This window comes from Podarcis cretensis (assembly GCF_951804945.1).
Source record: "Podarcis cretensis genome assembly, chromosome: 17".
NCBI lineage: Eukaryota > Metazoa > Chordata > Lepidosauria > Squamata > Lacertidae > Podarcis > Podarcis cretensis.
The window spans coordinates 39,735,139-39,762,746 of record NC_137187.1 but is presented as its reverse complement, the minus strand read 5'-3'; the positions used below and the strand labels follow the sequence as shown (position 1 = coordinate 39,762,746).

General features: G+C 45.4%; 1 protein-coding gene across 1 annotated transcript in view; it reads left to right on the top strand.

The window, feature by feature from the left end:
• The window catches only part of BGN (biglycan), a 48,420-nt gene that overhangs the window by 3,974 nt on the left and 16,838 nt on the right, over positions 1-27,608 (top strand). Inside the window, exon 2 of the mRNA XM_079958790.1 lies at positions 26,459-26,707. Within this exon, the coding sequence (XP_079814916.1) occupies positions 26,467-26,707 (241 nt within the window). The 5' untranslated portion in view covers positions 26,459-26,466. The remainder of the gene's footprint in view (positions 1-26,458; positions 26,708-27,608) is intronic.

Genomic DNA, 27,608 nt, shown 5'->3' with positions numbered 1-27,608 from the left:
GGCTAAATCTGAGCCACAGTGGCAAAGGCAAAGTTTGAACCAAAAGCTTCCCACCTCAAAATTGGAAGATGCAGTAGGCATGCTGTCACTCAAGCTGTCACTCTTATTGATGTTATCATTGAGGAATCCCTGATAAGCTTCCTGGGAACCACATGGCTCTCTGAAACATAGCCTCGGGGGACTGCCCACAGTGGAGTTTACTGTGTGTTTGCAGCTGTTTGTGTTCCCATTTAATTTGCATAGCCCACATGAAATTATTCTCAAACGACACCAATCTCATGCTTCCCACCTGAACATTAGGGTTTACCTGATATGGGGATAATCCAATAAGTTGGGGAAATACAGGCTCCAAACCACGTCACTTGGGTTTTTCCAGTCTTTGGGGGTGAAAGGCTCAGTTGTCACTTTCTGCTATTCCCCTTTCCACGCCCACACCTTCCTCAATGCTTTCATTTCTTTTTTGCCTGTACTTGTAACTATTTCAGGGGTGCTATTGAGTGGAGGAATAATTTTATTTTGGTCCGTCAGATTTGCACACAACCAGAAAACTGCACAAGCAAACTTTTTTTTTTTTTTAATAATTTTTATTCATTTTTCAAACACATAATAGAAACAGTACAAAACAAAAAACAAAAAATTCAGAACACAAACAAAAACATACAAAACATTTAAACTGCACAAGCAAACTTACAGCTTGTGTTTTTGCCTGCTTCTTGGGTGGGGATTTTTTTTAAACAACAACAACAACAGGGCACATCTGCAGCTCTCTATGTACATGCCCTGTTGGTACTTAATTGGCACAACAGAATCTAATTAGAAGGCAGGGACAAACACAAAAGGGAATGCCTGCTGGCATGAACGGGGAAGGCATATGCAAATTCAAATATACAAATTCTAATATGTGAGGGTGTGGACAACTTTGGTCTAACCTGAATGTGGGAAAAGTGGATTAACAGCTTGTTGTTGCTTAGTCATTTAGTCGTGTCCGACTCTTCATGGCCCCATGGACCAGAGCACGCCAGGCACTCCTGTCTTCCACTGCCTCCTGCAGTTTGGTCAAACTCACGCTGGTAGCTTCGAGAACACCGTCCCACCATCTCGTCCTCTGTTGTCCCCTTCTCCTTGTGCCCTCAATCTTTCCCAACATCAGGGTCTTTTCCAGGGAGTCTTCTCTTCTCATGAGGTGGCCAAAGTATAGGAGCCTCAGCTTCAGGATCTCTCCTTCCAGTGAGCACTCAGGGCTGATTTCCTTCAGAATTGATAGGTTTGATCTTCTTGCAGTCCATGGGACTCTCAAGAGTCTCCTCCATAATTCAAAAGCATCAATTCTTCGGCGATCAGCCTTCTTTATGGTCTAGCTCTCACTTCCATACATCACTATTGGGGAAACCATAACTTTAACTATACGGACCTTTGTCGGCAAGGTGATGTCTCTGCTTTTTAAGATGCTGTCTAGGTTTGTCATTGCTTTTCTCCCAAGAAGCAGGCATCTTTTAATTTCGTGACTGCTGTCACCATCTGCAGTAATCATGGAGCCCAAGAAAGTAAAATCTCTCACTGCCTCCATTTCTTCCCCTTCTTTTTGCCAGGAGGTGATGGGACCAGTAGCCATGATCTTAGTTTTTTTGGTGTTGAGCTTCAGACCATATTTTGCGCTTTCCTCTTTCACCTTCATTAAAAGGTTCTTTAATTCCTCCTCACTTTCTGCCATTAAGGTTGTGTCATCTGCATATCTGAGGTTGTTGATATTTCTTCTGGCTAATTTTAATGTGGGAAAAGTGGATTAACAGCTAAGTAATGCTTAAAGGGGGACGCAGGTGGCGCTGTGGGTTAAAGCCTCAGCGCCTAGGGCTTGCCGATCGAAAGGTCGGTGGTTCGAATCCCTGCGGCGGGATGCGCTCCCGCTGCTCGGTCCCAGCGCCTGCCAACCTAGCAGTTCGAAAGCACCTCCGGGTGCAAGTAGATAAATAGGGACCGCTTACCAGCGGGAAGGAAAACGGCGTTTCCGTGTGCGGCTCTGGCTCTGGCTCTGGCTCTGGCCAGAGCAGCGATGTCACGCTGGCCACGTGACCCGGAAGTGTCTCCGGACAGCGCTGGCCCCTGGCCTCTTAAGTGAGATGGGCGCACAACCCCAGAGTCTGTCAAGACTGGCCCGTACGGGCAGGGGTACCTTTACCTTTACCTTTAATGCTTAAAGGTGAGCAAGCCCCAGGTCAGACTACTGTCCCATTAACTTCAGTATCACCTGCTTTGAATGCCAGCTGCATGATAGGGGGTGCATGTAGACAAAACATGTACAGTATTAGGTAGGAATGGGTGAGTTGGTCAATGTCAACTTTCTCTCATTTGCTAATATTGAATTTGGTTCCTCATATTTCCACTGAAATTGCATTCTTTTGGGTGTGGGATTGTCAGCATTTCAGTGTGACCATCTCCTAAAAAACACGTATTTGTATGCAGTTGTGACTAATAAAACACATTATTTCAAATAATTTCCCCGATATGTTTTTTGTATGCTATTTTCATGAATATATGCATTTTGATGCACACCTTCCCCTAATATAATGTATTTCTGTTGGAGATTTGCAGCTCCAAATTTGGACAAGTGCAAATTTTGAAGGCTAGTTGTGTTTGATTCACCTATCATTTCAAGAAATGCAAATTAGGTGGTTTCTTTTTAAAAGGCAAACAAAACTGAATCCCCCCTCTCTCCAATACTGAGCAGTCATTCTGATTTTTCACAGTATTGGAGGTTATGCAATGTCACCATCAAACTACTTTCCATTGTAGTTATAGGAGCAGGAAGCAGATTTGTTGTGAAAGAGTACTATTTAGTCATTGTTATTTATTGCAGTGTACTCACTTCCTTTGTAGTGGATTAGGAAGGTGAACTGCTATAGCTCAAAGTGCATATAATGGCATCTTCTCAAATGTGTGCAGAAATGGCCCAAAAGTTAAAATGTGAAATAGTAAAGTGAAAAATGGTCAGAGCTCCAGTAGACCTCTAGCAGAAGTATCTCCTGTTCATTTTAAAACTGGAGATATCAGGAAATGAATCCAGCACCTTCTACATGCCAAACACATGCCCTACAGTCGCTCCCCATTGTACTACACCACAGTCACCAGGTTCATTTAGCACAGTAAGGCAAACTATGGTTTACTGGAAATTTTCAAACATGCTGGTTCCCATCAGGCAGCTTGCAGCGCAGCAGCTAAGCCAAGGTTCCTTAAGCATTGTCTGCAGCCAAGAATAAGCCTTGGCTATAGATGGTGGTTAGGGATGCGGGTGGCACTGTGGTCTAAACCACAGAGCCTAGGGCTTGCCGATCGGAAGGTCAGTGGTTCGAATCCCTGCGATGGGGTGAGCTCCTGTTGCTCGGTCCCAGCTCCTGCCAACCTAGCAGTTTGAAAGCACGTCAAAGTGCAAGTAGATAAATAGGTACCGCTCCGACAGGAAGGTAAACAGCGTTTCCGTGCACTGCTCTGTTTCGCCAGAAGCGGCTTAGTCATGCTGACCACATGACCTGGAAAAACTGTCTGTGGACAAATGTCAGCTCCCTCGGCCAGTAAAGCGAGGTGAGCGCTGCAACCCCAGAGTCGTTCGTGAGTGGGCTTAACTGTCAGGGGTCCTTTACCTTCACCTTTTATAGATGGTGGTTAATGAGGAGAGAGCTTAACCATGATCTGCAGCTCTGATGACATGCTAAGCAAGCCTTGGCTTACTTAGCTGCTATTCTCCTCCAGCACATTCCTTTAAGGGTTCACCCACTCTTTGCTTGTTCTGTGCCTAGAAAGCACAGCTCTGGGTGGCTTCCCACTTGTCCTTGGGTCCAATAAGTTTTCCATTTGCCATAGCCCCAGAAAACCTTCTGTCTACTGCAGAATCAGGTAAACCTCAGTCTGACATTTGCTGTGATTCAACAGTAAAAAGCAGGACAAGTGGAAGTGTGAGCAAGCCCCAGGTCATAATTTGGCTTAGTTTTATGTGAAAACGTGGCTATTGACTCTTAAATCTGAGATTTATATGATCATGGAACATTTATCCTCCAATTAATTAGATTCCTCCCCTTATAAAAGAAATTTTATTCAGGAGATCTGAAATAGCAAACTTGACTTGGGCCTTCTTTGATAGCTTTTAGCCATCACAACCATGAGGCCTGGAAACCTACTTTTGAAAATACTGAAAGCTGGACTATTTAGGACTCTATTGTAGACAGAATCACTCAGAACTGCTCTTGGGATCTAGAGGGTTGCTTGATTGCAGGCTTATGTTGCACAATGTCCTCTCATTGGCATTGTTGTTAAAAATATAATCCCGTCCCAAAATGGTTACATGTTCGGACAGAAGCCAAATTACTTGCGGTTTAGAGACAAATGTAAGGCGTGGAGTTTTGATGCCTCCCTTTGGTAAAGGGGAGGGCAGTTTGGTGAGCTGAAAGAGTACAGATGACTGAAAGCCTGGTCTCCTACGTTTGTTTGCTTCATAAACAGCAAAATCTGGCTGGATCCCAGTGCATGGGAGAATGCTGTAACACAGAGGGAGCTGTGTGGAGCTGGGCAGTTACATTTCGGGTAACTGTAAAAGTGCCAGGATAGGAGCACGGTCAGGACTGGTGCAATACTTTCTTGTGGCAAGAAATCTAAATCTAGCCACAAAAGTTCTGCTGTGCCTCCATGGCCAGAGATGATACGGTTCTGCATACCAGTTGGTAGGCAGCCTGGACAGCCTCGATGGACAGCCACTGTGAGAACAGACGGCTGGACTAGATGGGCCTTTAGCCTGATCTAGCAAGGCTCTTCCTAAATGGCACCCGCCTCTCTATTTACCATGATGGCACAACCCATTAAGAAGTTCTGCAGAGCAAGTCTCACTGGAATGCAATGGAGCTGTGAATGGGCACTGCTGTGGAAAATTAATGGGGTTAGATTGCAGGCTGTGAGTTAGGTCTCCCTCTTAGGCCAGGCTAAAAGTCAGAGAAACTTACCATATTTTTTGCTCTATAAGACTCACTTTTTCCTTCCTAAAAAGTAAGGGGAAATGTGTGTGTGTCTTATGGAGCGAATGCAGGCTGCGCACCTATCCCTGAAGCCAGAACAGCAAGAGGGATTGCTGCTTTCACTGCACAGCGATCCCTCTTGCTGTTCTGGCTTCTGAGATTCAGAGTATTTTTCTTTTCTTGTTTTCCTCCTCCAAAAACTAGGTGCGTCTCGTGGTCTGGTGCGTCTTATAGAGCGAAAAATATGGTAATTCACATTTCTGCACAGCACAGTCTTTTAACATTCATCCATATTACTTATAAGGGCAGAAGTAAAGCAAGCAAAAATGTGGAGAATTTTATATTGACAGTCATCAAGGCTGAAAAGAAGTTTCAGATCTTATTTTGTTTCACTTTGATTTTGTGGATGTAAAATGTATATTCTCAACATGCAGCCCGTATGGGTTGTTAGCTAATACACAGACCAGCTGAGTTCTTGCAAGGAGTTTCTAGATGAATGCAGCTGCTTCAAACCCTTAACTGCTGAATGGTAGCACTTGGGAAATTTCAAGGCCAAAATAAACACTGAGCAGATTGGGGAAGAAAAACTGGGGAGCAGAAAAGCAATACTGCAAAAAGGTAGATAAATTAAGAGTCGCAGAGTGCTGTGGATGGTAGAACTGGCAGGTTTTGTGGCTAACAGAGATAGGTGATATAGAAAAAGTTAAGCAGAGTGGGCCTCTGAGCATGTGTAGAGTGCCTTTCCTTCACTTCTGGTTACTTGCAGCCAGTGGTTAAAAACAGAGGTGCCCAGGCTACATCCTGCCCAGAACCTAATTCCTCTGATAACACTGCCCCACTCTCATTCCAGAGTGTATATAAATATGATATAAATATGATGAACAATGCAGGTGCTGTGGAAGCACATCAAAACACAGTGTATCACATGTACTTTCTCTTCTCCAGGACTGAGTTCAGGGAAAACCAAGTGAGCATGCTTGCAGCATGAGCCAACTGAGGGCTGCCCTGATTGGTTAGAGCCTGTGATGTCATGAAACCACTTCCTCCTGCCCCATCTTGGAGCAGTGTGATGTAGTAGCTGCATTGTCAGATTAGGACTGGGGAATGTAGGGCTCTTCCAGACTCACTATTTTTGAGTAGTATGCAATCACATACCGGCAAATTCACATGGCTCTGTTACAGCTGATTGGGTGGTCTTGCACAATAAATCTGCTTCCTCCAAAAAATCAGTCTTTTTGAGGATAAAATGGGAGGGAGGGAGACCCATGCGTGCTGCCTTGAGCTCCTTGGAGAAAAGATGTAAATGTATTCCATAAATAAAATAAATAAGTTGCAGGGGTGAAAGTTCTGGCACTGAAAACAGACTGGGGCAGGTGAGCCCTAATTTCTGTTATGCCTCGGCTAGTGCTTTTTTCCTAGAAAAAACGGTGCAAGAATGCTGCCCTGTCCCTCCTGTTTCCGGACAGCGGAAGAAGGAGGGCTGCTTTGTGAACAGCACAGCTAATGCGCATAGAAGCTTTTCCCCTGCAGGTCTGCCCTGCAAGCTGCCCTCTCCCTTCTGCTCACTTGCATAAGCCAGAGAGACTTGCATAAGTCTTACAGAGCAGAGGCAGGGGAAGCTCCCCCCCCCCCGCACAGCTGTTAGCCCGGGAAGAGCCTCATTAAAGCCCCGGTGCACCTCTGGCTCATGAGAAGACCCTCTCCAGTGCCCACAGAGGATGTCCTCTTTGCGCTCCAGGGATAATCTTAATGTGAACCAGAGGCATGGCATGGGGAGAGGCGCTGGAACACAGTTCCGACGCGTTCCGGCTGAAAAAAACCCCTGGCCCTGGAACAAAGTTCTACATTTCTAGGATTATTAGGTTGCTGGAGGGCATGAGAGGCACACTGGCTTCAGTCCCAACGAGTCGGTCTTTTTAGAAGTTTGTTTGGGTTTAAAGCTTATTTACCACATCCTGGGTGTTTGAGGTGGGCAACAAAAGCATACCTCCCAACAAGACGGAATAAAATATAATCAGATTTAAATTCCTGGAAAGTCTCCCATCACCTGTCGGCATAAGCCCCTCACCCCCCCCCCCAACCAGCCTCAAAATGCAGGAAGTGCTTCTAACTCTTCCAAAAGGTGCTGAGGCCTGGACTCTAGCCAGGCCTCTGGGGGGTGTGAATTGCACAACCTCGTAAGGCAGATGGAGGAGGCCATTTCCAGCAGCATTTCAAGCAGTAGCTGTTCCACCCCAGCCATTCCCCTCTGTTGGAAGGCAGAGTTGTGCATGCCACATGGCCAGTCCTCTGCCCACTGCTGCAAAGCGAGGCATGCTCAGGGTGCCCAGTGAGCCTTGTCACTTTGCAGCCCTGCTTTTGGAAGGGGTGCTGGGGTCGCAAGGAGGGCACCATGAGAAGGACGCAACAGCCCCCTGTGCCCTCCCTGCAAGCAGCGCCCCTTGGAAAAGCAGAGCTGGGCTCACAGGCCAGGGGGCACGCCTGCTGCGTCCTTCCCACCTGCTCTCCAGCTGGAGGGAGCCGAGGAAGCAATTGCAATTGCCTTGATGCACCCCCCCCCCGAAAACTGTGCCCGGGGCGATGGCCCTCTCAGCCCCCCCCCACTACCCCACTGTGGAGGACACGATCCCATCACCATTGTAGAAGCCAGGCCCCACCCATACTTCCGCTTGCCCCTGGGAAAACCCACTGTTTACAGCAGAATTAGAGCAAACATCAATCAGAGGTTTTTTTCAGGGGGCAAAACCCTGCTTCAAATGTGCTTTAATTGTATAGTGTGTACTCAGCATAGAAACTGCCTTCTTGAACCACTATTGGTCTCGTGGACTCAACCTGCCAGAACCTGTCTTCATATGCAGGGAAAGTCCCCGACTCATCGGCGGCTCTCACCTGGTTTGGCTGGGATTTTGGCCACTGTCACACGCTGACAGCTTCTAGGCACCATAGGTGAGAGCTGAGGTGAGAGTGGGGACTAAAGGTGGACAAACTACCCCAGAAGGAGCATGATCTGTTCTCCACCAGAGGTATTATCCCCTCCCCTAACACCCCATATGCCCAGGCTTGTGTCCTGGGACGGTCACTTTGGTGTTGCTAATGCAGCAGTTGCTTCTTGGGACGGATGAGTGCTAATAGTACACAGCTTGAGTTTGTCTTTCCGAACCAAGACTAAAACTGACCAAGACTAAAAAATGAGTAAGGGACACAGGTGGTGCTGTGGGTTAAACCACAGAGCCTCGGGCTTGCCTAGGTTGGCAGTTCGAATCCCTGCGACGGAGTGAGCTCCTGTTTCTCAGTCCCTGCTCCTGCCAACCTAGCAGTTCGAAAGCACATCAAAGTGCAAGTAAATAAATAGGTACCGCTCCGGCGGGAAGGTAAACGGCGTTTCCGTGCACTGCTCTGGTTCGCCAGAAGCAGCTTAGTCATGCTGGCCACATGACCTGGAAGCTGTACGCCAGCTCCCTCAGCCAGTAAAGCAAGATGAGTGCCGCAACCCCAGAGTCGTCTGCGACTGGGCCAAACGGTCAGGGGTACCTTTACCTTTACCTAAAAAATGAGTAATTGTTTGCCAGCATCTTCAGTTCGGTGCTTGTAGCACTCAGAGATAGCCTCAGATATTTACTTCACAAATTACTGCCAATGGTTTCGACTGCAGACACATCCATGTTACAGCAAAGACCTCAGGTGACGGATGGGAGTATTAGCTTGGATAAAGGCACTTCAGATTGTGAAAGGGAGTGGGGCAGCTCAATGCCCCTCCCTGCAACAAATTTTGCAACCCTAGCAGAAAAAGGCCACAGTGGCTCAGAGCAGGATTTGGGTACCTTCTGAGGAGGAACCATATTTGGTGCACAAGAGTGAAGCAACAGGGTATCATTGTTGTATGGTTCAAAGTGAGCCCCTTGTAGGTTAATAAGAAGACTTGATTCATTCAGTTGAGCTGGAGGACCATTGCTCAACTTCCTTCACAACCTCTGATGCCTGGTAAATAAGTAACTTTCTCTAAAACTAAATTGCTTATCTGTAAAACAAGAATATTAATTAATTTCTACTTCAAGGGTCTGTTGTAACAACAGGCCAAGATAGTAGGGTGCTCTGCATTTTTTAAGTGTCAAGTAAATGCTTAACAAGGGACGCGGGTGGCGCTGTGGGTAAAACCTCAGCGCCTAGGGCTTGCCGATCGCATGGTCGGTGGTTCGAATCCCCGCGGCGGGGTGAGCTCCCATCTTTCGGTCCCAGCTCCTGCCCACCTAGCAGTTCGAAAGCACCCCCAAGTAGATAAATAGGTACCGCTTTATAGCGGGAAGGTAAACGGCATTTCTGTGTGCTGCGCTGGCGCGCCAGAACAGCTTCGTCACGCTGGCCACATGACCCGGAAGTGTCTCTGGACAGCGCTGGCCCTCAGCCTCTTAAGTGAGATGGGTGCACAACCCTAGAGTCGGACACGACTGGCCCGTACGGGCAGGGGTACCTTAAATGCTTAACAATAATGACAAGCATATTCAGAATTTTTGTGTTTGATTACTGGTGGACTCAAATTGTAGCTGAAATCTTTGATTTATGTAAATTGTGCAAGTTGAGTTGCACAGGTTTTCTTACTCTGTACAAATAACAAAATCATGTGGTCATGACACTCCCCATGTCAGTCAGGCTTGCATAGGAGAACATCCTGACGAATCCTGCCCCACGATAATGAATGGAAGAGAGATGATGGCATTGGGATTTTCTGCCGCAGTGATCAAGGCATCTGGGCCAGCCTGCTACTCCCTTACCTAGTATCCTCTCTCTCTCTCTCTCTCTCTCCCCCCCCCCCAAAAAAAACCTCCACTGGTCAGTCCTGCTTGTGTTTTGTCTCTGCCTAGTGCTGCATGAGCGGACCCAGATGCCAGGGAGGGAGAGTTTTCCACCATCCTGGCGTCTGCTCCAAAACTGGAACGGAGAACTGGGTGTGACCCCGCCTGTAATCGCAAACACTCGGATCTTGGGATATAAAGGCTTCTATTGTGGGCTCTGAGGGGGCTGTGGATTTGGAAGGGATGTGAAGCGCTTCGGCAGAGACGCCAGCCTCCTGTAATTGTTGGCTGTGGCCTGTGCGGAGAGCAGCTTTTACTGGAAGCAGCTCTTTTCTTACAAGGAAAGGCCATAATTCAAATTTTGGGCTGCTCCAAGAGAGACAATCTGCTGTGCTGAGTGCGTGGCCACCTTTCCCCCCATGCCTTGCTCCTGTGCCCACAACAGTAGCTTGATTTAAAAGAAATAAAAATCAAGCCACCTTTCGCAGCATGAAGGTAAAATGGGGGGTGGGAAGCGTACCTGAGCTGTTATGGCAGGCTGCTGTTGAGAGCATAGAAGAATAGTGGGCCCTTTCAGGTAAAAGAAGGAAAGGAACTTCCAGGTGTGCAAAATACTATTGGGTTGAGTCCCAGCATCCTGAGACGCACTCTTCAGCACCACCAGTTTGAGTCGTAAGTCTTTTGCAAAACAACAAGTGGGTGAGAGAGGGAGGCTGACTGAGAGAGAATGCCTCTTTCTAAAGTTATAACGTCTAGAAAAGTCACCTCCAACAATTTTGGAAAAGCAGGATACAAATTTATAATAAAAATAAACTGAGCATAGGGATGGCCCAAGACATTTTAATTCCCAAGGCAGACGACTCAAATATAAGCTCCTCACCTCCACTGCTTACTTCAGATTCATAACTGGAAGGGATTAAAGGTTCATCCGTATCTAATGGCCACTCCACACATTGTGGGCTCATGGTGTGTGTATGTGCACATACTTAAGATGTTCAAATCCTTATGTGTATAAATAAAGAGCATGGCTTTTAAAGTTTTCTTTTTCTAACATGCCATTCAACTAAAGGTAAAGGTAAAGGACCCCTGGGCGGTTAAGTCCAGTCAAATTTACTGGGGTGTGGTACTCATCTCTGCTTTTCAGGCTGAGGGAGCCATTGTTTTCCGCAGACAGCTTTTCTGGGTCATGTGGCCAGCATGACTAAACTGCTTTTGGCACATGGAACACTGTGATAAGTGACAGAGCACACGGAAACGCCGTTTACCTTCCTGCCACAGTGGTACCTACCGTATTTACAGGAGGTGACATTTGTGCCGTGAGGCTCCAGGATCACCCTGTTCATCAGGAGAGCCTTCATAATTTTTTGCTGGGCCTGCAAAACACCTAAGGACCTCGCCCTCTGCTAGAACATGCTGCTTGAGCCCTTTTCCTTCTTACTGCACCCAGAGGCAGAGAGGAATGGCAGGGCCAGGTCAGTCCTGTCAGGCCCTAGTACCTGACTGATCCAACCAGCCACAAACCCTGGGAGGAGGACACCAATAGCGACCGAGTAAGCCTACCAGTGGGGGAAGGGAGTCTTTAGCAAGCTCACCCCCTCTGCAGCTTCTGCTGATCCAAGAAAAAGTGGGCCATCATAATTTCCAACAATAATTTTCAAATAGTGTTCCAGGGAAATCTTGGATTTTCTTCAAAAGATTTTTAAAATGGGTCATTATTTCAATTAAGCGTGATGAAAAAATTAGTAATGGCAGACAAGTTGATGACAGTGGCTTGACTCTAGTTTGTTGTGATGTTTGAATGTGGCCACTTTATTTGTGTATTGCGGGGATGGGGAAATTGTGGCCCTCCAGATGTTGTTGGACTCCAACTCCCATCAGTCTCAGTCAGCATGGCTAAGTGTCCAAGATGGTGGAAGTTGTAGTCCAACAACAACTGGAAGACCACACAAGTTCTCCACCTCTGGTGTGACACATTTCCAAAGGTACATTATTTGGAGAGCTGTGACAGTTTCCCCAAAAGCAGCCCAAGCCATCTCATGCATGTACACGTGACCTTTGAAATATAACATTTGATGTCACTTTTGACATCTTCTTTATCACCCTGTGTACAGTTTATCTGGCATGCCTGCTTGCTATGCCAATACAAGTAAAATGAGGTGGCTGGCCTAAAATTTAAAGCTCTGAGTTATAATGGGGGAAATAATTTGCACTAGACATGTCTGCGAACGGGAAGTGGCAGTGTTAACTTTTCATGTACAGTGATTGACTTGTGGAGGAGCATTCAGGCACGTGACGTTCTCCCTGCCACCTGAGAACATCCCTGAGGAGGAGGAGGAGATCAAGCTGGGGCATGCAGGAAGGCTCTCCTTAGTGGCTTCAGTGAGCAGGGCAGGTGGGGCTCGTGATGAGTGTCAACAGAAGGCTTCTTATAAAAGGATCAAAGGTATGCTTCTGTGCACTAAATTTGTAGACTGGGATGCACGGTTCCCTCCTGACACACCGACAGCACAGGGCAGGACTCGCTTGTGCTGCCCTTGCAAGGCCTTCACCCTCCCTGCATGCCTTCTTTGCACAAATGAGAGAGGAGTGTCTGGATACCACCAATGTTTAATTAGAATGAGCATTTTGGCCAGTTAAGAGTTGCCCGGCAATAGGGATGCAGGATAATTCTGAAAAAAAACAGAAAATGGAGTGGAAATTGCCAACATTCACTTTTTTCTCCCATGTCCAGAACCTAAATCAATCCAGCAAATACAATTGGGATGCACTGCTCTTGTTGCCTTCGGTCTGAAAATGAAAATTAACTATGTTTTCTTCCCCATTTGTGTTGCATTTTCTTTGCATTGAAATGAATGGGATAGAATAATGAGATGACAATGTTACTTATGTAATTAAGTATGTAAATTGCACAAGTTAAGTTATTTTGGCACAGCAGACAGCAAGTCAAATAACATAGTTTTTGGTGGAAGACAAACGGTAGCAGAACAGAGATGTGCTGCATGCGATGAATACAGGGCAGAACAGAAGATGTTCCCCATCTCCAGGTTCAAACCAAATATGTTTCCCAAAGTACATTCAGATCAGCTCTGTTTTCATTTGCCTCCAAACCCTGTATTCTGAGTCATAGCCATTAAATTTGGAAGCTGCTCAGTTTCCTGTGATATTTTGTATTTAGAAAGGTGTTTGTTCAGCTGTAGTCCATAACAAAACTGACAGAAATCATACTTAAAGAAAGCAGGCAAGATAAAATTGAACTGATCCATTACTGCACAAACCAAAATATAATTGATCCAAAGTATACACAAGGAAAGAGGTATAGTCGTTAAATGTTCCCTTTGGTTTCATCAAGGCTAACACAAAATTAGCCACTTTGTTGACAATCGCTGCTTGAAAACAGAAAGATCTATTTTCTGCATCTCTTTGAAAACAGAAAATAAATTTTCTGCAAATTGGACCCAAACTCTCACTCCTCATAATCCTCACATATAGGACAATGAAATAATTCTGTGAATACCTACTTGATTTATCCTGTTCTGCAATTGCAGCCCTGCTGATTCTCTGCTGAGATTCCTGCACTGCAGGGAGTTGGGCTAGAAAAATCTCAGGGTCTCTTCCAACTCTACAATTCTATTATTCTGTTGGTAAATCTTCCATCTAAAACAGCAGATTATGTTAACTAAAAGAGGGTATAAGCTTTCCTCAAAGGGAATTTGTTGGCAAAGCTATTGAATAATTTTTCAGGCTCTGCTGATGTTTAGTTGGGGTGTACCAGGGAACAATACTGTTTATAGACTTCCTTCAGCTTGTTCTTAAATTCTAGTTTGGCGAAAGACCTCTTGACTCCATAGAAGCTGTAAGAATGGATCAGCCAAACCATTCTGTTCTGCAAAATATCAAAGCTGTGCTTGTCCAAGACTTTCTGCTGCCCAAGCAGAACCCAAATGGCACCTTCCTCTATTCTAGAGCCAACATTTTAAATCGGGGGTGGCAAGAACATAGATTGGGATCTACTGGCAGAACTCTGGGTGATTTGCAGTGGATTGACAAGTATTTCTGTGTTCCAATTTTCTAACAATATCAATTAAAAAGATCCCTTCCCAAAAAGAAAGATTATTGAAAAGGAATGCTTGGTTGGAAAGGAGTGGAATTTGGTGTGGAAGAATGTGAGTTTGGTTCTGGTACTGATCACAAATTCCTGGCCTGCATATGTGCTCTGAGGTACCATTTTCTTTAATTCTTAATACCCAGCACATTTTTCCATAGGGAAATTTTGTCCTCTGCTCCATTTCTTGGCCCTGGGGGCTCAGAAAAAAAAAAAAAATAAGCCAGACCCTGCCAGCCTAAAGTTCAAACGCCTGCTTTCAAGTGTCTTGCTACACCATTCAGACAGCAGTTCCTGCCATCATATACTTATCCTCCTAAATCCTGCTGCCTGAAGCAGCCTGCTTCATGGCAGCCTCTGTCCCATACCAGCTCAGAGTTCGGATAATCTACCTTCCTGGCATAGACATGCGTTTGAGCCAGAAACTAAAAAAGCGACAATTGCCATTTTGTTTCTAGAATATGGGTTTTCAGTTCTAAGAAAAACTGAAGGTATAATTTAGGGGCACCAAATATTGGTAGTAGCACTATTTAATATAGGAAACCACCTTTCACTAACCTGGTATCCTCCAGATCTTTTGGACTTCAGCTGATGGGAAACAATCTCTGCCCAGTCTTGAAGCTGAGGATATTGTTCCGATTTGAAGATTTTCTTAGAATGGGCAGGTGCACCAGCATTCTGTTACACTGTCCTCTAAAATCTCAAAACGTCTGCTGAGGCATGTGTGCAAGAGGACCATCTAGTTCCCCATCCTTGATTTAAGGTGCAGGTGCCTTAAATCTGCTAACCTGCGCAGCTGGTCACTTTCTGTGGGAGCCAAGGTTTAGATTTAGGATTAGGAGGAAAGGGTTAGGGCACAGCCCAGACAAAGAAAAGAGTCCCTTTAAGCAATGGGCAATCTCACAACCCAAATTCGCCATACATTTCGGTTTAGGGAAAAGAGCTTCCAGCTTTGAGGCATCCAGGAAACTTTGAGCCTCTGGCTCTGTACAGAAAATTCCCTGTCTCTGGAACCTGTAGTAATGTTGCAAACCTTTGCCTCTTTAAACAGTATTATTATTTTTTAAGGGTGTGTGTGTGTGTGGAGAAAATAAAAGCACACTCTGCAGAAAGGCAAGTGTCCAAGGGAAAAAGGGATCCATCAGCAGAGCAGTGTATGTTAGCACAGCCCCCTCTCCAAAGGTAACAGCTCCTTGCTCAGACTTTCTGCTAATTTCAGACGCCGGTTCAGGATTTGCAGTTTCCAGGCGTACCTTTGGCTAGGTCTCCACTGTTGGCTCCTGACCCTTCAGCAGTCAGAAAGGAAGCATCGTGAGACAGACAGAGGCCCTAACTGGGAATCGCAGCCCTGAGCAAACCATACTTTCTCTTACTATACAAGAATCCAGGGACTGAGACAAAACCTCCCTCCTCATTTTTGCTACCTACTTCTGGGTTTATTTCTTTAAAGCACTTTTACCCCATTTTGCAGCTGAAAAACTTCCCAGAGTGGCTTACTGAAATATACTCGGAGTCGAGTGTGAAATTCATGCTCTTTATTCAGCTCATAGTAGCAATGAATGAAACTTTCCCCAAAACTGTCTAGCTAAATATACATTATTTACACAATGGGCCCCGCATGATTGGCTAATTTCAGGCTGCTCCTGCAGGCCAGTCAGGTTGCTGATTCACTCCATCCAGGTCTCTGACTGGCTGTTCCTGCAGGCCAATCAAGTCGCTGATTCCCTTCCACCTGGAGCTGGATTGGGTGGCTCCTGCGGACCAATCAGACTGTTGTATTCTGGATCCTATTCTAGGATTCAGCTCAGTACATAACACTTACATAACAAACAAAAGAGTCCCTACCTTCATGCTTACAATGTAAAAAACACTACACAAAAGAAAAGGGGGAAGGGAACAGAGGAAGAAAATGCGCAACCTGTCACCAGTTCTTAAAACAAAGGTGGAGAATCACTTTTGGTATGAGAGCTAGATCTGAAGGTGACCAGGCCTCCATGGGCCAAACCTGCCAGTCACCTGACATCATGTTGCTTCTTTCCCCATAATGTATTCACTGCTATAGTGAGGATCAAAGAGTTAAGCGGGGCACTCTTGGCTGATGGAAATCTGCCAACTGCCACACACTCTACTTTTTCTGCACCCCTGCAGAGTTGCAGCATGCACACAGATGTGTCCATGACACAGAGTAACAATAGGGAGGCTCCACCTGGTGAAATCTAGGACCCTGGGCTGGGAAGAATTAATGACCTTTTGCTTGAAGTTTCCAAATCTAGTATTCGCCAAGGTCTGGAAAAGATACTTCATGAACGTGGCTTTTAAGATTAGATCCTAAGTGGTAGTCGTCCTCACTGAAAGAACTTATTGCATCTTAATCTCCAGTACTGAAGGGAAGCACACAATGTTTCCACTGTCATTTGGAAATCTGTCCGGATTTTGACTGTTTGAAATATGGCAACCCTAGCAACCCTGATTATTTTTTTAAAAATACTCTGAGCATGTGCAGTTTTTGCATTTTAAATTCACTTAAATCCTGCTACCATCATGGCTATGTGAATAAAACAGGGTTGGCTTCTGCTGCCCTCCTGCTAAACATGCTTCCTTAAGAATAAACACAATCTACTGTGCATTTTAGAAGTAAAAATAATAAAATGAGCACCTGTAACTATGGACAGGCCCTGCTGCCCCTCTTCCTCCACTCTTGGTGCCCCCAACTCCCTGAACTGTGGGACCTGGACTTTGACCGAATACATTGCTGCCTATAAGAGCCAAATATCTTGACATAAAAAATGGGAAACTCTATCTTTTTGTACTTTTTTGGGGGGCAAACAAAACGAAAAAGAAACATAATCAGCTCACTTGGGGCAGGGAGCCAGATGCTGTTGGACTACGGTTTCCATCATCCCTGACCATTGGCCCTGCAAAGAGGGGCTGATGGGAGTTGGAGTACAGCAACATCTGGAGAGTGCCACATTGGCTGCCCCTGGCTCACACCTGCAATAGAAATAGTCCATCAATATGGGCTTAAAACATATACATATAAGCAGCCCCCATGTCCAAATAGAAATGAAAAGCAGGCAAGCTTGCTTTGACAGTGGAGAGACTTTGCACAGCACACTCACTGCATGACATCAGCTCACATGAGTCCTACTTCCTTACAGTAAGAGAGCGGGCGTGGGACCTGCACAAGCTAGTCACAATGATCTCACCTCTCGGCAGGCATTGCCATCTGGAAACCCACGATGACTTGCTATAATTTTCCACATCTAAAGACCTGGGGGAATTGGTAGGGAGTGGGGTGTGGAGGGAGAGAGAGAGAGAGAGAGAGAGAGAGAAGTGCCAACTAAATCCATGGCAGGCTCCCATCGTTTTCCTGCCCGTGCAGCACAGTCCAAAGAAACCCTCGTGGGGGGTGGGGGTGGGGAGGCAAGGGATGTGTCTCTTTCTGACCACTTCAGGCCAGGAGGCAGGCGAAAATAGCTGGTAAATTACAGTCCTGCTATTCTCAGCCCCAGGGAATTACAGGACGCCACAACCTAGGCAAAGGAACTCTCCTTTCTTAAGGACCGGGTGTCTATAAATTTCTATAGCTATAAACAGTGCTGATTTGGCTTGCTATAGGAAACTACATGCAATGGGAAATGCGGACAGGGTGTCTTGTGTGTGCTGCTATACAGAAGACAACCCTCCATTCTGAAGGGCTGCCAGAGGACAGGCCTCTCTTTGAAGGTGTCCTCCCTTGGGAAGGCTGTCCTGTCCCAAGTCTGGTTGAAAAGGTAAGGAGCAATAGAAAGGGAGCCTTGAAATTTCCTATCAACAGTTAGCAGCACCTGGTCAGCAGAGGGAGCAGGCATATCAGTTGTGTGGCATCTCCTCTACCATGGTGAGATGTGTTTCTGTTTCAATGACAGTAATCCTTTCCAGATGTACCGTATTTTTAGCTCTATAAGACGCACCAGACCATAGGATGCACCTAGTTTTTGGAGGAGGAAAACCAGAAAAAAAATATTTTGAATCCCAGAACAGCGAGAGGGATCGCTGCGCAGCAAAAGCAGCGATCCCTCTCGCTGTTCTGGCTTCTGGGATAGCTGCGCAGCCTGCATTTGCACCATAAGACGCACACACATTTCCCCTTACGTTTTAGGAGGGAAAAAGTTCATCTTATAGAGTGAAAAATACGGTATTTATTATTTCTAAATATTTCTAAATGACCATATGCAAATTTGCACCCTCTTTTTTTGGCAATGGTGACCCTAAACATGGATGACTTGCCCACCATTCATCTGTCTGGAGGTGCACCTGCCATACAGAATAGGCATAAGGTTCTTATATGTACTTGGAGGGTGAGGGGAAATCACTGTGCCTGGGTACTGGTAGCAAACACAGGACTGGGAATGTGTGGAAGCGAACTTGCCAAACATGCAAGCAGGAAAAGTGGATCTTTATAAGCCACACAAATATGGAAACCACTTTTATCTGTATGCACTTTGCCTCTCAACTTCAAAAGGTGTACATTTTTCTTTCACACATTTACAGCACATTGGTGATCCACAAGGATTCCAAGATGTTTTAAGCACACACATACACAGAAGAGTAGATTTTGGGGTCAGCAAACTTTTCCAGCAGGGGGCCGGTCCACTATCCCTCAGACCTTGTGTGGGGCCGGACTATTTTTTTTTTGGGGGGGGGGGGGAATGAATTCCTATGCCCCACAAATAACCCAGAGATGTATTTTAAAGAAAAGCACACATTCTACTCGTGTGAAAACACCAGGCAGGCCCCACAAATAACTGAGAGATGCATTTTAAGTAAAAGCACACATTCTACTCATGTGAAAACACCAGGCAGGCCCCACAAATAACCCAGAGATGTATTTTAAAGAAAAGCACACATTCTACTCGTGTGAAAACACCAGGCAGGCCCCACAAATAACCCAGAGATGCATTTTAAGTAAAAGCACACATTCTACTCATGTAAAAACACGCTGATTCCCAGACCATCCGCAGGCTGGATTTAGAAAGCGATTGGGCCGGATCTGGCCCCGGGGCCTTAGTTTGCCTACCCATGGAGTAGAAGGTGTAAGTCTGTAACCTCTGGTTTATATGACGCTAGGTAATGCTTCTCTAAGCACCAGCTTGAGTGGTTTCTGATGGAGATAGCTCTGGTAGGAAAAGAGCAAATGTTAACAGCTGAGCCAAGGGAAAAGATATTCTATTTAATGCAATCAGGTGGAATTAAGAGTGGAATTAAGAGTGGGAGACAGTGCAAGTCTGACCCATGGGGCACACTATTCAGTGGCTGGGGTAGCTTAGTCAGTAGATCATGAAACTCTTAATCTCAGAGTTGTGGGTTTGAGCACCATGTTGGGCCAATGTTCCCATATTGCAGGGGGTTGGACTAGATGACCCTTGGGGTCCCTTCCAACTCTGCAATTCTGTGATTCTATTATCTCAGCAAAACCTCATTGAAATTGAACAGGAAAGCTCTTGTGCTGCTCCTAATCATTGACAGAGTTTGTGCAGGGGACCTTCCTGGTGGACCAAGTCCCCTATTAAACAGATGAAAGGGTATGTGCTGCCACTTCAGGATTTTTCTGCCTCAGCCAACAAAATTTCTTGGGTGGGCCCCCCATACTTAACATATAAAGCTCTCCAAATCCCAGTGCTCAAAATGATTACCAGCCGTGGGTACATTAGGTGCTGCCTGGAACAGAGAGGTCACATCCCTCCCCACCCAGAGGGCTTTTGCAGCCTACATGCCTTGGATAAAGAACAATTTTCAATAATTGACAACAGTGAGGGGAGAGCCGAATGGCAAACGAAGGGGTGGGTGATTTCAGCCATTTATACTCTGTCTGCTTGCCAAAAGGCACTCTGAGCAGACATGCAACCACACAAAATTTAAGAACACAACACAAACCAATTAAAGTTGATTCAGAATTCTTGCATGCACAAAAAATGCTTCCTCCTCCGAAACAAAAAACAGACTTCTTGCAATATGGAAAATGATGGGGAAATATATAGGAATGGATGCTCAATAAGCACCAGTGTCATCTTACCTCTTCACAAACTCTGTGTAAACAAATCAGGATGAACACCCAATAAGCAGGTTGTCTGGAAGCAGCCTCTGTCCTAATTTCATTTCCCTCTGATTAAAGAGAAGCAATGTCTCAGGAGTGCCAAAGGGCTTCAGCATGGAGACAAGCAGTGCTGCTGCTGCTGCTTCTTTTTCAGGGGGTACTCAAGGGTACTCTGTACCAGCACATCTTTTTTTGTTGTTAAAATGTGTGACACTTTCTGTAACTAAACTTAATGGTGAGTACCAGCACCTGTTTTTCTAGAGAAGAAAGCACTGGAGACAACTATTCTCAGGGACAGAGAGAGGGATTTTTTAAAAAAGTAAATGTGAGGACTAGAATATTTTTCTCTTACATGTTTATTAAGATTTGAAACACACATGTTACTGAGCTTTAAAGCACTACAATTTCTCCTTCGTTCAGTATCTTCCTTTCTCGCATTCTATAGTTTATCACGGCAAAGGTGTGTAACATATCTGAAGGGAAGCAGAATCAAAGTGAAAATCTCTGTAGAAATGCTCTAAAAATAAAGAGAGGAGAGGGCAGAGGAAGGGATGTGGTGCAACGAGTGCTATTTTTCTAGAAAAAGAGGTGCCTCCCTTATTATAAAGGCAACAGCACCCACCTGAGAGGTGCCGGAGTTAAGGTCCATCTGGAAAAAAGCCCTTTGTGCAACCCACATTTGGCACCGTCACCCTGAGGACTGGACTCGCAGCAAGCGTAAGGAAAGACATAACACGATGACAGCTGAAGAATAAGAAATATTAGTTTAGCTTCCTGAGCTGACTGCAGAGGGAAGGCCACCAAGGCAGATGATACAGATGTCATAGACCAGATGTGAGATTAGGTCACCACAGTATAGTAGCCACCACAGAGAGGAAAAATCTGTTTAAAGGTTGCTTGGAGCTGGGAGAAGCGAACAGCAAATATTGTTCTGCTAAGGCAAAACCCCTGATGATACAAGAGTCTTAGAGAAGAATGAAAAGGTAGCCCAGTAGTAAACCATGTGGCAACAAACTGCCTTATTTCGGTCACATTATTATTATTATTATTATTATTATTATTATTATTTGTATACCACCCTTCATCTGCAGGTCTCAGGGCGGTTCACAACATAAAAGTACATCACAAAAATACAAGGGGGGGGGAGCAAGCTCTTCACAGAAGACATTGCCTTTTTCTATGACCACAAACCAGAGGTGGGGAGTGGAAGACTTGAAGCAAGGGGTCTCCAAAAGCACAGAGAAACAACTGGCGCTATGGAAGAATCTCAGGGTAGAACATCTGTTAAGTTGTGGGTTGACATAGCAGACGGCACAGCGATTTCTCCAAGTAGCTCTTTATTTTGTAAGCTGGAATAGAACTGACTGCAAACAGCTCAGCCGGCCTGCTTTTATAGGCAGCTGGCTGTCAACATTGTAGCAACAACAGCCCAGCGTTTCCCACCTAAAATAACTGACGTGGACCTGAGTGAAAACTATCTACAGACCTGAGTGAAAACTATATACAGTATCCCCCTGCTGGCCCAGGGTGAAACTTCACTACATAACAACATCCTTCACCAGCTTGGTGCTCTGCAGATGTTGTTGAGCTACAGTTCCCATCAGCTGCAGACAGCGTGGCTGTGCTAGTTGAGGCTGTTGGGAGTTGTAGTTCAACAACATCTGGAGGGGTTAGCGAAGGCTGGGGCAGAGATCGAGATAGTGTGCCAAATACAAAGGAAGCCTGGGGGAAAGGTACTCCCTCAAATGCATTGTTTTCCATAAGAGATATGAGCTTGAGAGTTGTAGGAGTGGGCTGTTCACGGCAGTGACCGTAACCTTATTACCTTCCTTTGTTTAGCGTATGGTGGGCTATGCATTGAAACCACACACACACACTTAAACCTCCACAGCTGGCATTTAGCCTTCTCAAGAGGCTCCCCCTCATCGCCCCCAGGTCCCAGTATTGTTTCCTGTACAGTCAGAAAAAGGCAAACCCTCTCTACTAATGTTTTCAAATGCGTCTTGGCAGAAACCAGTTGGCATCCTCAGAGGAGCAATGTTACAGCTGCGTGCTGCCCTGTTCCAAGTCGCAGACTGAATAGAGGGCAACAAAATGCAGCTGCAAACTGCAGGGTCTGACTGACACACACACACACACACACACACACACACAGAGTCCTGGTGGGCCAGGACCACAGGCCAGAATCCAGGCTGTGAATGCAGCCCCTGCGGGCAGATTCGAGAGATCTTTGTGCACAGTCAGTTGTGTTGCAACTGGCCACACTCTTGCATACACACTTCCTTCCTGTGGATACTTACTCATGGCTCCCTCATCAATCCCTCATGGTTCAGTCACCCACCCACCCTGCTTTTCAATTCCTGACATGGTCAAGTCACTAGGAAGTGCCTCATTCAATTCATGTCTCCCTCAACCATTTACTTACTGGATTTATATCATTATATATTCATTGGCATGCACTGTTATTTACCATACAGCCTAGTCTTGCCTAGAGCATAATCTCCTACCATGTGCAGGGAGGGTGTGGAACAAGAGGGCCACAAAAATAGGAACAGGGTGCTTTTATTGTGGTGCTTCTCATGCATGCAGTTTGTTGCAGCATCTACATGACGTCATTGTCACCAAAATGCAGGCCTGCATTTTTTCTTACTCTATTTGATCTTAAGTTACCCTTTTTGGAGCAGATCTGAGAAGCAAACTGCTGCCAATGATCCATTTGCAATGTTACAGCAACAAGTTTACAGTATTGAGACCTCACTTTGAAGTACATTATACATTAATACCCCCATCTGGAAACACAAGCAGGCACACACGCATGAACACACACACATGCACACAGACATGTACATATCCCATCCTTCCTCTAAGCAGTTTGCAGGTTGATATGTGGTACTTTCTACATTTTTATCTTCACCACAACCTTGTAAAGTAGGTAAGGAAATGGCCAAATTTACGTAGATGTGATGTCAGAAGCCATATTTGTGCTGCTTCCATGTAAAACAGAGCAGCAGGTTGACTTACCGGTACATCCTATGTAAACAGGAGAGGAGCTGAACACTCTTTTCTGGGCTCATCCACACCTACCTTCTGGTCTGCACTTTCTAGGCAATTCAGGTTTTCCACGGCTCAGACCCAGAACTTTAAAGCATGGATCTGTGCCTGGAAACGCAGCACAAAAGAAAGTCTGGATAAGCCCGTTCTCTCTCATCTTTACATCCATACCGTCTGTTCCTTCTTGAGACATCCCCTGCCCCTCTCACTTCCAGTACCAGAGCAGGAAGTGCCTGTACAAAAGACCAAAGGGAGATAAGGCATGCCAGGGCACAGCTCTTCACGCGTTAACATAGTTAATGGAGGACAATATTATTATAAGTTGGGGAGCCAAGGCTCCCCTAAAATATCTTGATTCAGTAAAGGGTAAGAATTTAAGGACTTCCGGGTTGGCGCCATCGCCGAATGGCGGACTCCCTCCGAGCTCCGGAGGGAGCCTGCTCGGCAGGGGCTGGGTTCTACCGCGCCGGCGACGCGGGGACCCTCAAAAACCATGGGCGCTGAAACCCATGGGCATGGTGACTTGGCGGGCACCGTTTGCGCCCCCCCGACCCGCGAAGGAGCCTTTTTAAAGGCTGCGGAGCGGGTGACGGGGGGTGGTGGTGCTGTGAGTCCTCCGCTTCCCCTGCCGAGTGAAGCCGCATGCCATTCGACGGAGAGTGCTGACTTCTTCCATTGAAAATTTGGTCTTTAAAAGAATAACCCGTGAGTAATTGGAACTTGGATTAAAAAAGGGGAAAAATTCTATTTAAATTCGGAGCGAGCGGGGGAGGTGCAAAAAGGAAGTCAGCCTCCCCCCTGTTGTAGAGGAGCTAAAGCAAAGGATTTGACAACTAAGATCGAGTGTAACCTTTTTTTGATAAAGTTATTAACTTCGCGATGGAAAATTATAAGACTGGGCTGGAGGAGAAAAGTGGAATGTGAATTAAAATGCAACCCCCCCCCGGAAACCCCGGGAGCGATCTGAAAGAGCGCCGGGAGAGGAGAAATAGAGGTTTTGACAGCTGTCAAAGGAGCTGTCAAAGCGGAAGAACAAAAAGAGAACTTTGTTACGAGGACTTTGCTGGTCACATTTGTTACAAATTGGATATAAATTGTTTAAAACAAGGAATAATAAGTTACTTTGACTGTTGGGTGTGATCGGGAAGGAAACTGAGTTACTATAATCCCTCTAGAGGAGCTGTGGGACACTACAAGTATTGTTGGCATCGAATTTGAATAGGACTTTTTATCGCCTGGGAAACTGCAGAAATGGAACACTATTTTGTCTACAGAGGTCTACACACTAAAGGAGACAATAGATTTATCTATTGAAGAATGGAAGGGACTTGACGTAATGTTTTGTTCCTGAATAACAAAGCCTCTGCAGAGGAATTAGAAGCTTTTTGGAATTAGAACATTTGTGCAGGAGAGCAGGGGGGAAAAAAAAAGAGGAGGAGAGAGAACAACAAGAACAATAAGAATAACAAGAACTGGACAAAGTTGGAAGATAGATTCCTTCCAAGATTGGACATGTGAAACCAAAGATGATCAAAAGATGGCAAAGACTAATAAAAAGACGGCAAAGCGGACTGGTGAAGGACTGTGGTTTAGATGTGGGAGCTCCAGGATGACAGTAGACATTGATGGACATTGGGAACGCAACCGGGAAAGGGGGGAGGGAAATTTGGAATCCAAAGGGTGTTAAATTACATTTTATTCTTTTTTTTTATCTTTCTGTTTATCTTAATCTGTATTGCATATTAAAGACGGGAACTCGTGGAAGGGAACAGGTCGATTTTAGGGGATGGGAAAATATTTTTTTTAAATTGGGCCAATGATAATAATTTTAAAATTTGGGGTAAGAATTTGTTGAATCTATTTGAAAGAATTGGAATACAAGAGGGGGAGGGAAGGGGAAGTCCTGGAAAGATGCCAATGAAAATAAGGTTTTAAATTTGGATGTTTTTCTTTTTCTGTTATATTTGAAAATCTTTAATAAATATTATTAAAAAAAAAAAAGGGTAAGAATTTAAGCAAACCCCTAAATTCATGGGTCTAGTAGGGGTTGGATTTCAAGCCAGTTTTCCTGTGTCCTGGGAACTGCCTGACAGAAGAACCATGACAGGAATGGCCAAGAGATTAACCCATTAAGAAATCCATTAACAGAGACTCTCTGGGCCAGACAGAAAATGGGGAAAGCCCAGTCTGAGGTGCCAGAGGGCCAGAGTTTCAGGAGGGAGGGGCAGAATTGCAGTGGGCAATGAGGTAAGTGAACAACAGGTGCCAGACAGTGCCACTCTGGCCCTGCTGATTATGAACACTAAGACGCTCCGTGATTCTAAAAGCCTTGTGGATCTCACATCTTCGGTCCTTCACAGCACAATCTGACTTCTGTCATTCTTTTTTTTTATATAATAGATTTTATTAAGGTTTTGAAGGTTACAGAAAGAAAAGTAGAAAAAGTTAAACAAACAAGCACAAAAAAAGAAAAACACAAATCCAACCTTTACATAACTTTCTTTCCTTTGCTTATTTCCTTGACCTCCTCACACCTCCCTTTTTTGTATTCTAGTTCAATTAGATATTTCAGCAAATCCTTTCCATCTTTGTTTTTATCCTAAAAAATTATCTTGATATACTATAATTTTACATTCTCCTCTTTCACTAATTACCAATCCATTTTTACTTAATCCTTTATAACATTTCTGCTAAAACCACATAGCTTCATTCCAACATCCTTCTAACATTCCTTAATTTTACAATGTTTCTGTAGATAAACTTTAAATTTTTTCGAATCTTCTTCCACCGACTCTTCTCCCTGGTCTCGGATTCTGCCAGTCATTTTCGCCAGTTCCATGTAGTCCATCACCTTCATCTGCCATTCTTCCCGGGTGGGTAAATCTTGTGTCTTCCAATACTTTGCAATAAGTATTCTTGCTGCTATTGTGGCATACATAAAGAAAGTTCTATCCTTCTTTAACACCAATTGGCCGACCATGCCCAGGAGAAAGGCCTCTGGTTTCTTCAGAAAGGTATATTTAAATACCTTTTTCATTTCATTATAGATCATCTCCCAGAAAGTCTTAATCCTTGGGCATGTCCACCAAAGGTGAAAGAATGTACCTTCAGTCTCTTTGCATTTCCAACATTTATTTTCTGGCAAATGATAAATTTTTGCAAGCTTGACTGGTGTCATGTACCACCTATAGATCATTTTCATTATATTCTCTCTTAAGGCATTACATGCCGTAAACTTCATACCTGTGGTCCATAACTGTTCCCAGTCAGCCATCATAATGTTATGTCCAACATCTTGTGCCCATTTAATCATAACCGATTTTACCGTTTCATCCTGAGGGCCCCATTTCAACAGCAAGTTATACATTCTTGACAAGTTCTTAGTTTTGGGATCTAACTGACTTCTGTCATTCTTTCTCCCTCTCATATTCTCGCCTAGCAGCTCCCACCATGGAACACCTTCTTCTGCTGATGCCACTCTTGGGTCTGGTGAGCGGTGACTTGCCGTTTGTGCAGAGAGGCTTCTGGGACTTTTCCATGGATGACCCCAATGTCCAAGAAGAGGAAGAGGCGTCTGGCATCTTCCCTACGTCAGGAGGGGCCGAAGCTGAGGACATCGTGCCCTTCTACCCGGGCCTCTGCCCCTTTGGCTGCCACTGCCATCTTAGGGTGGTGCAGTGCTCTGACCTGGGTGAGTAGGAGCATGGGAGCAAAACAGCAGCCGAGGATTCTGGAGGCCTCAGTTCTGTTGCAAACAGGGAGTCGGTGGTGTGCCACTGGGTGAGGTAGGCAGAGCTAACAAAAGGGCTCAACATATTACTCTGAAAACTATTGTTGGGGAATTTGAAGTGCATGGAGCCTGCTATCATGGTCCAAGTTTCAGTCACACACTCGGGGCCCAACAGCTGCTTATACACAAGGAAAGGGGAGCCTCCAAATCCCATTGGACTCCAACTTCCATCGGCCCCAGCTAGCATGGTCAGGGATGATGGGTGTTGTGGTCAAACTGTATTTTATTTTACTTATTCCTTGCATTTAATAGCCCACCTTTTCCTCCAATGAGCTGAAGGTGGCATGCATGGTTCTCTGGCTCCTCATTTGATCCCCACAATAACCCTGAGAGGCAGGTTAGGCTGCGAAGCAGTGACTGGTCCAAGGTCACCCAGTGAGCTTCATGGCTGAGTTTTAACTCTGGTCTCCCAGATCTTATTCCAACATGCTAACCACTACACCATACTGAAGGGCCGCAGGTTTTTTGCCTGCCCCCACCTTGCAGTCTTCAGTTCCACCCTCTTAGGCAGGGGTCAGCAAACTTTTTCAGCCGTGGGCCGGTCCACCGTCCCTCAGACCATGTGGTGGGCCAGACTATATTTTTTTTTGGGGGGGTGAACGAATTCCTATGCCCCACAAATAACCCAGAGATACATTTTAAATAAAAAGACACATTCTACTCATGTAAAAACACACTGATTCCTGGACCGTCCGTGGGCCGGACTGAGAAGGCAATTGGGCCGGATCTGACCCCCGGGCCTTAGGTTGCCTACCCCTGCTCTTAGGCTACTCTATATTTTGCAATACATGCCTGGTCTTAA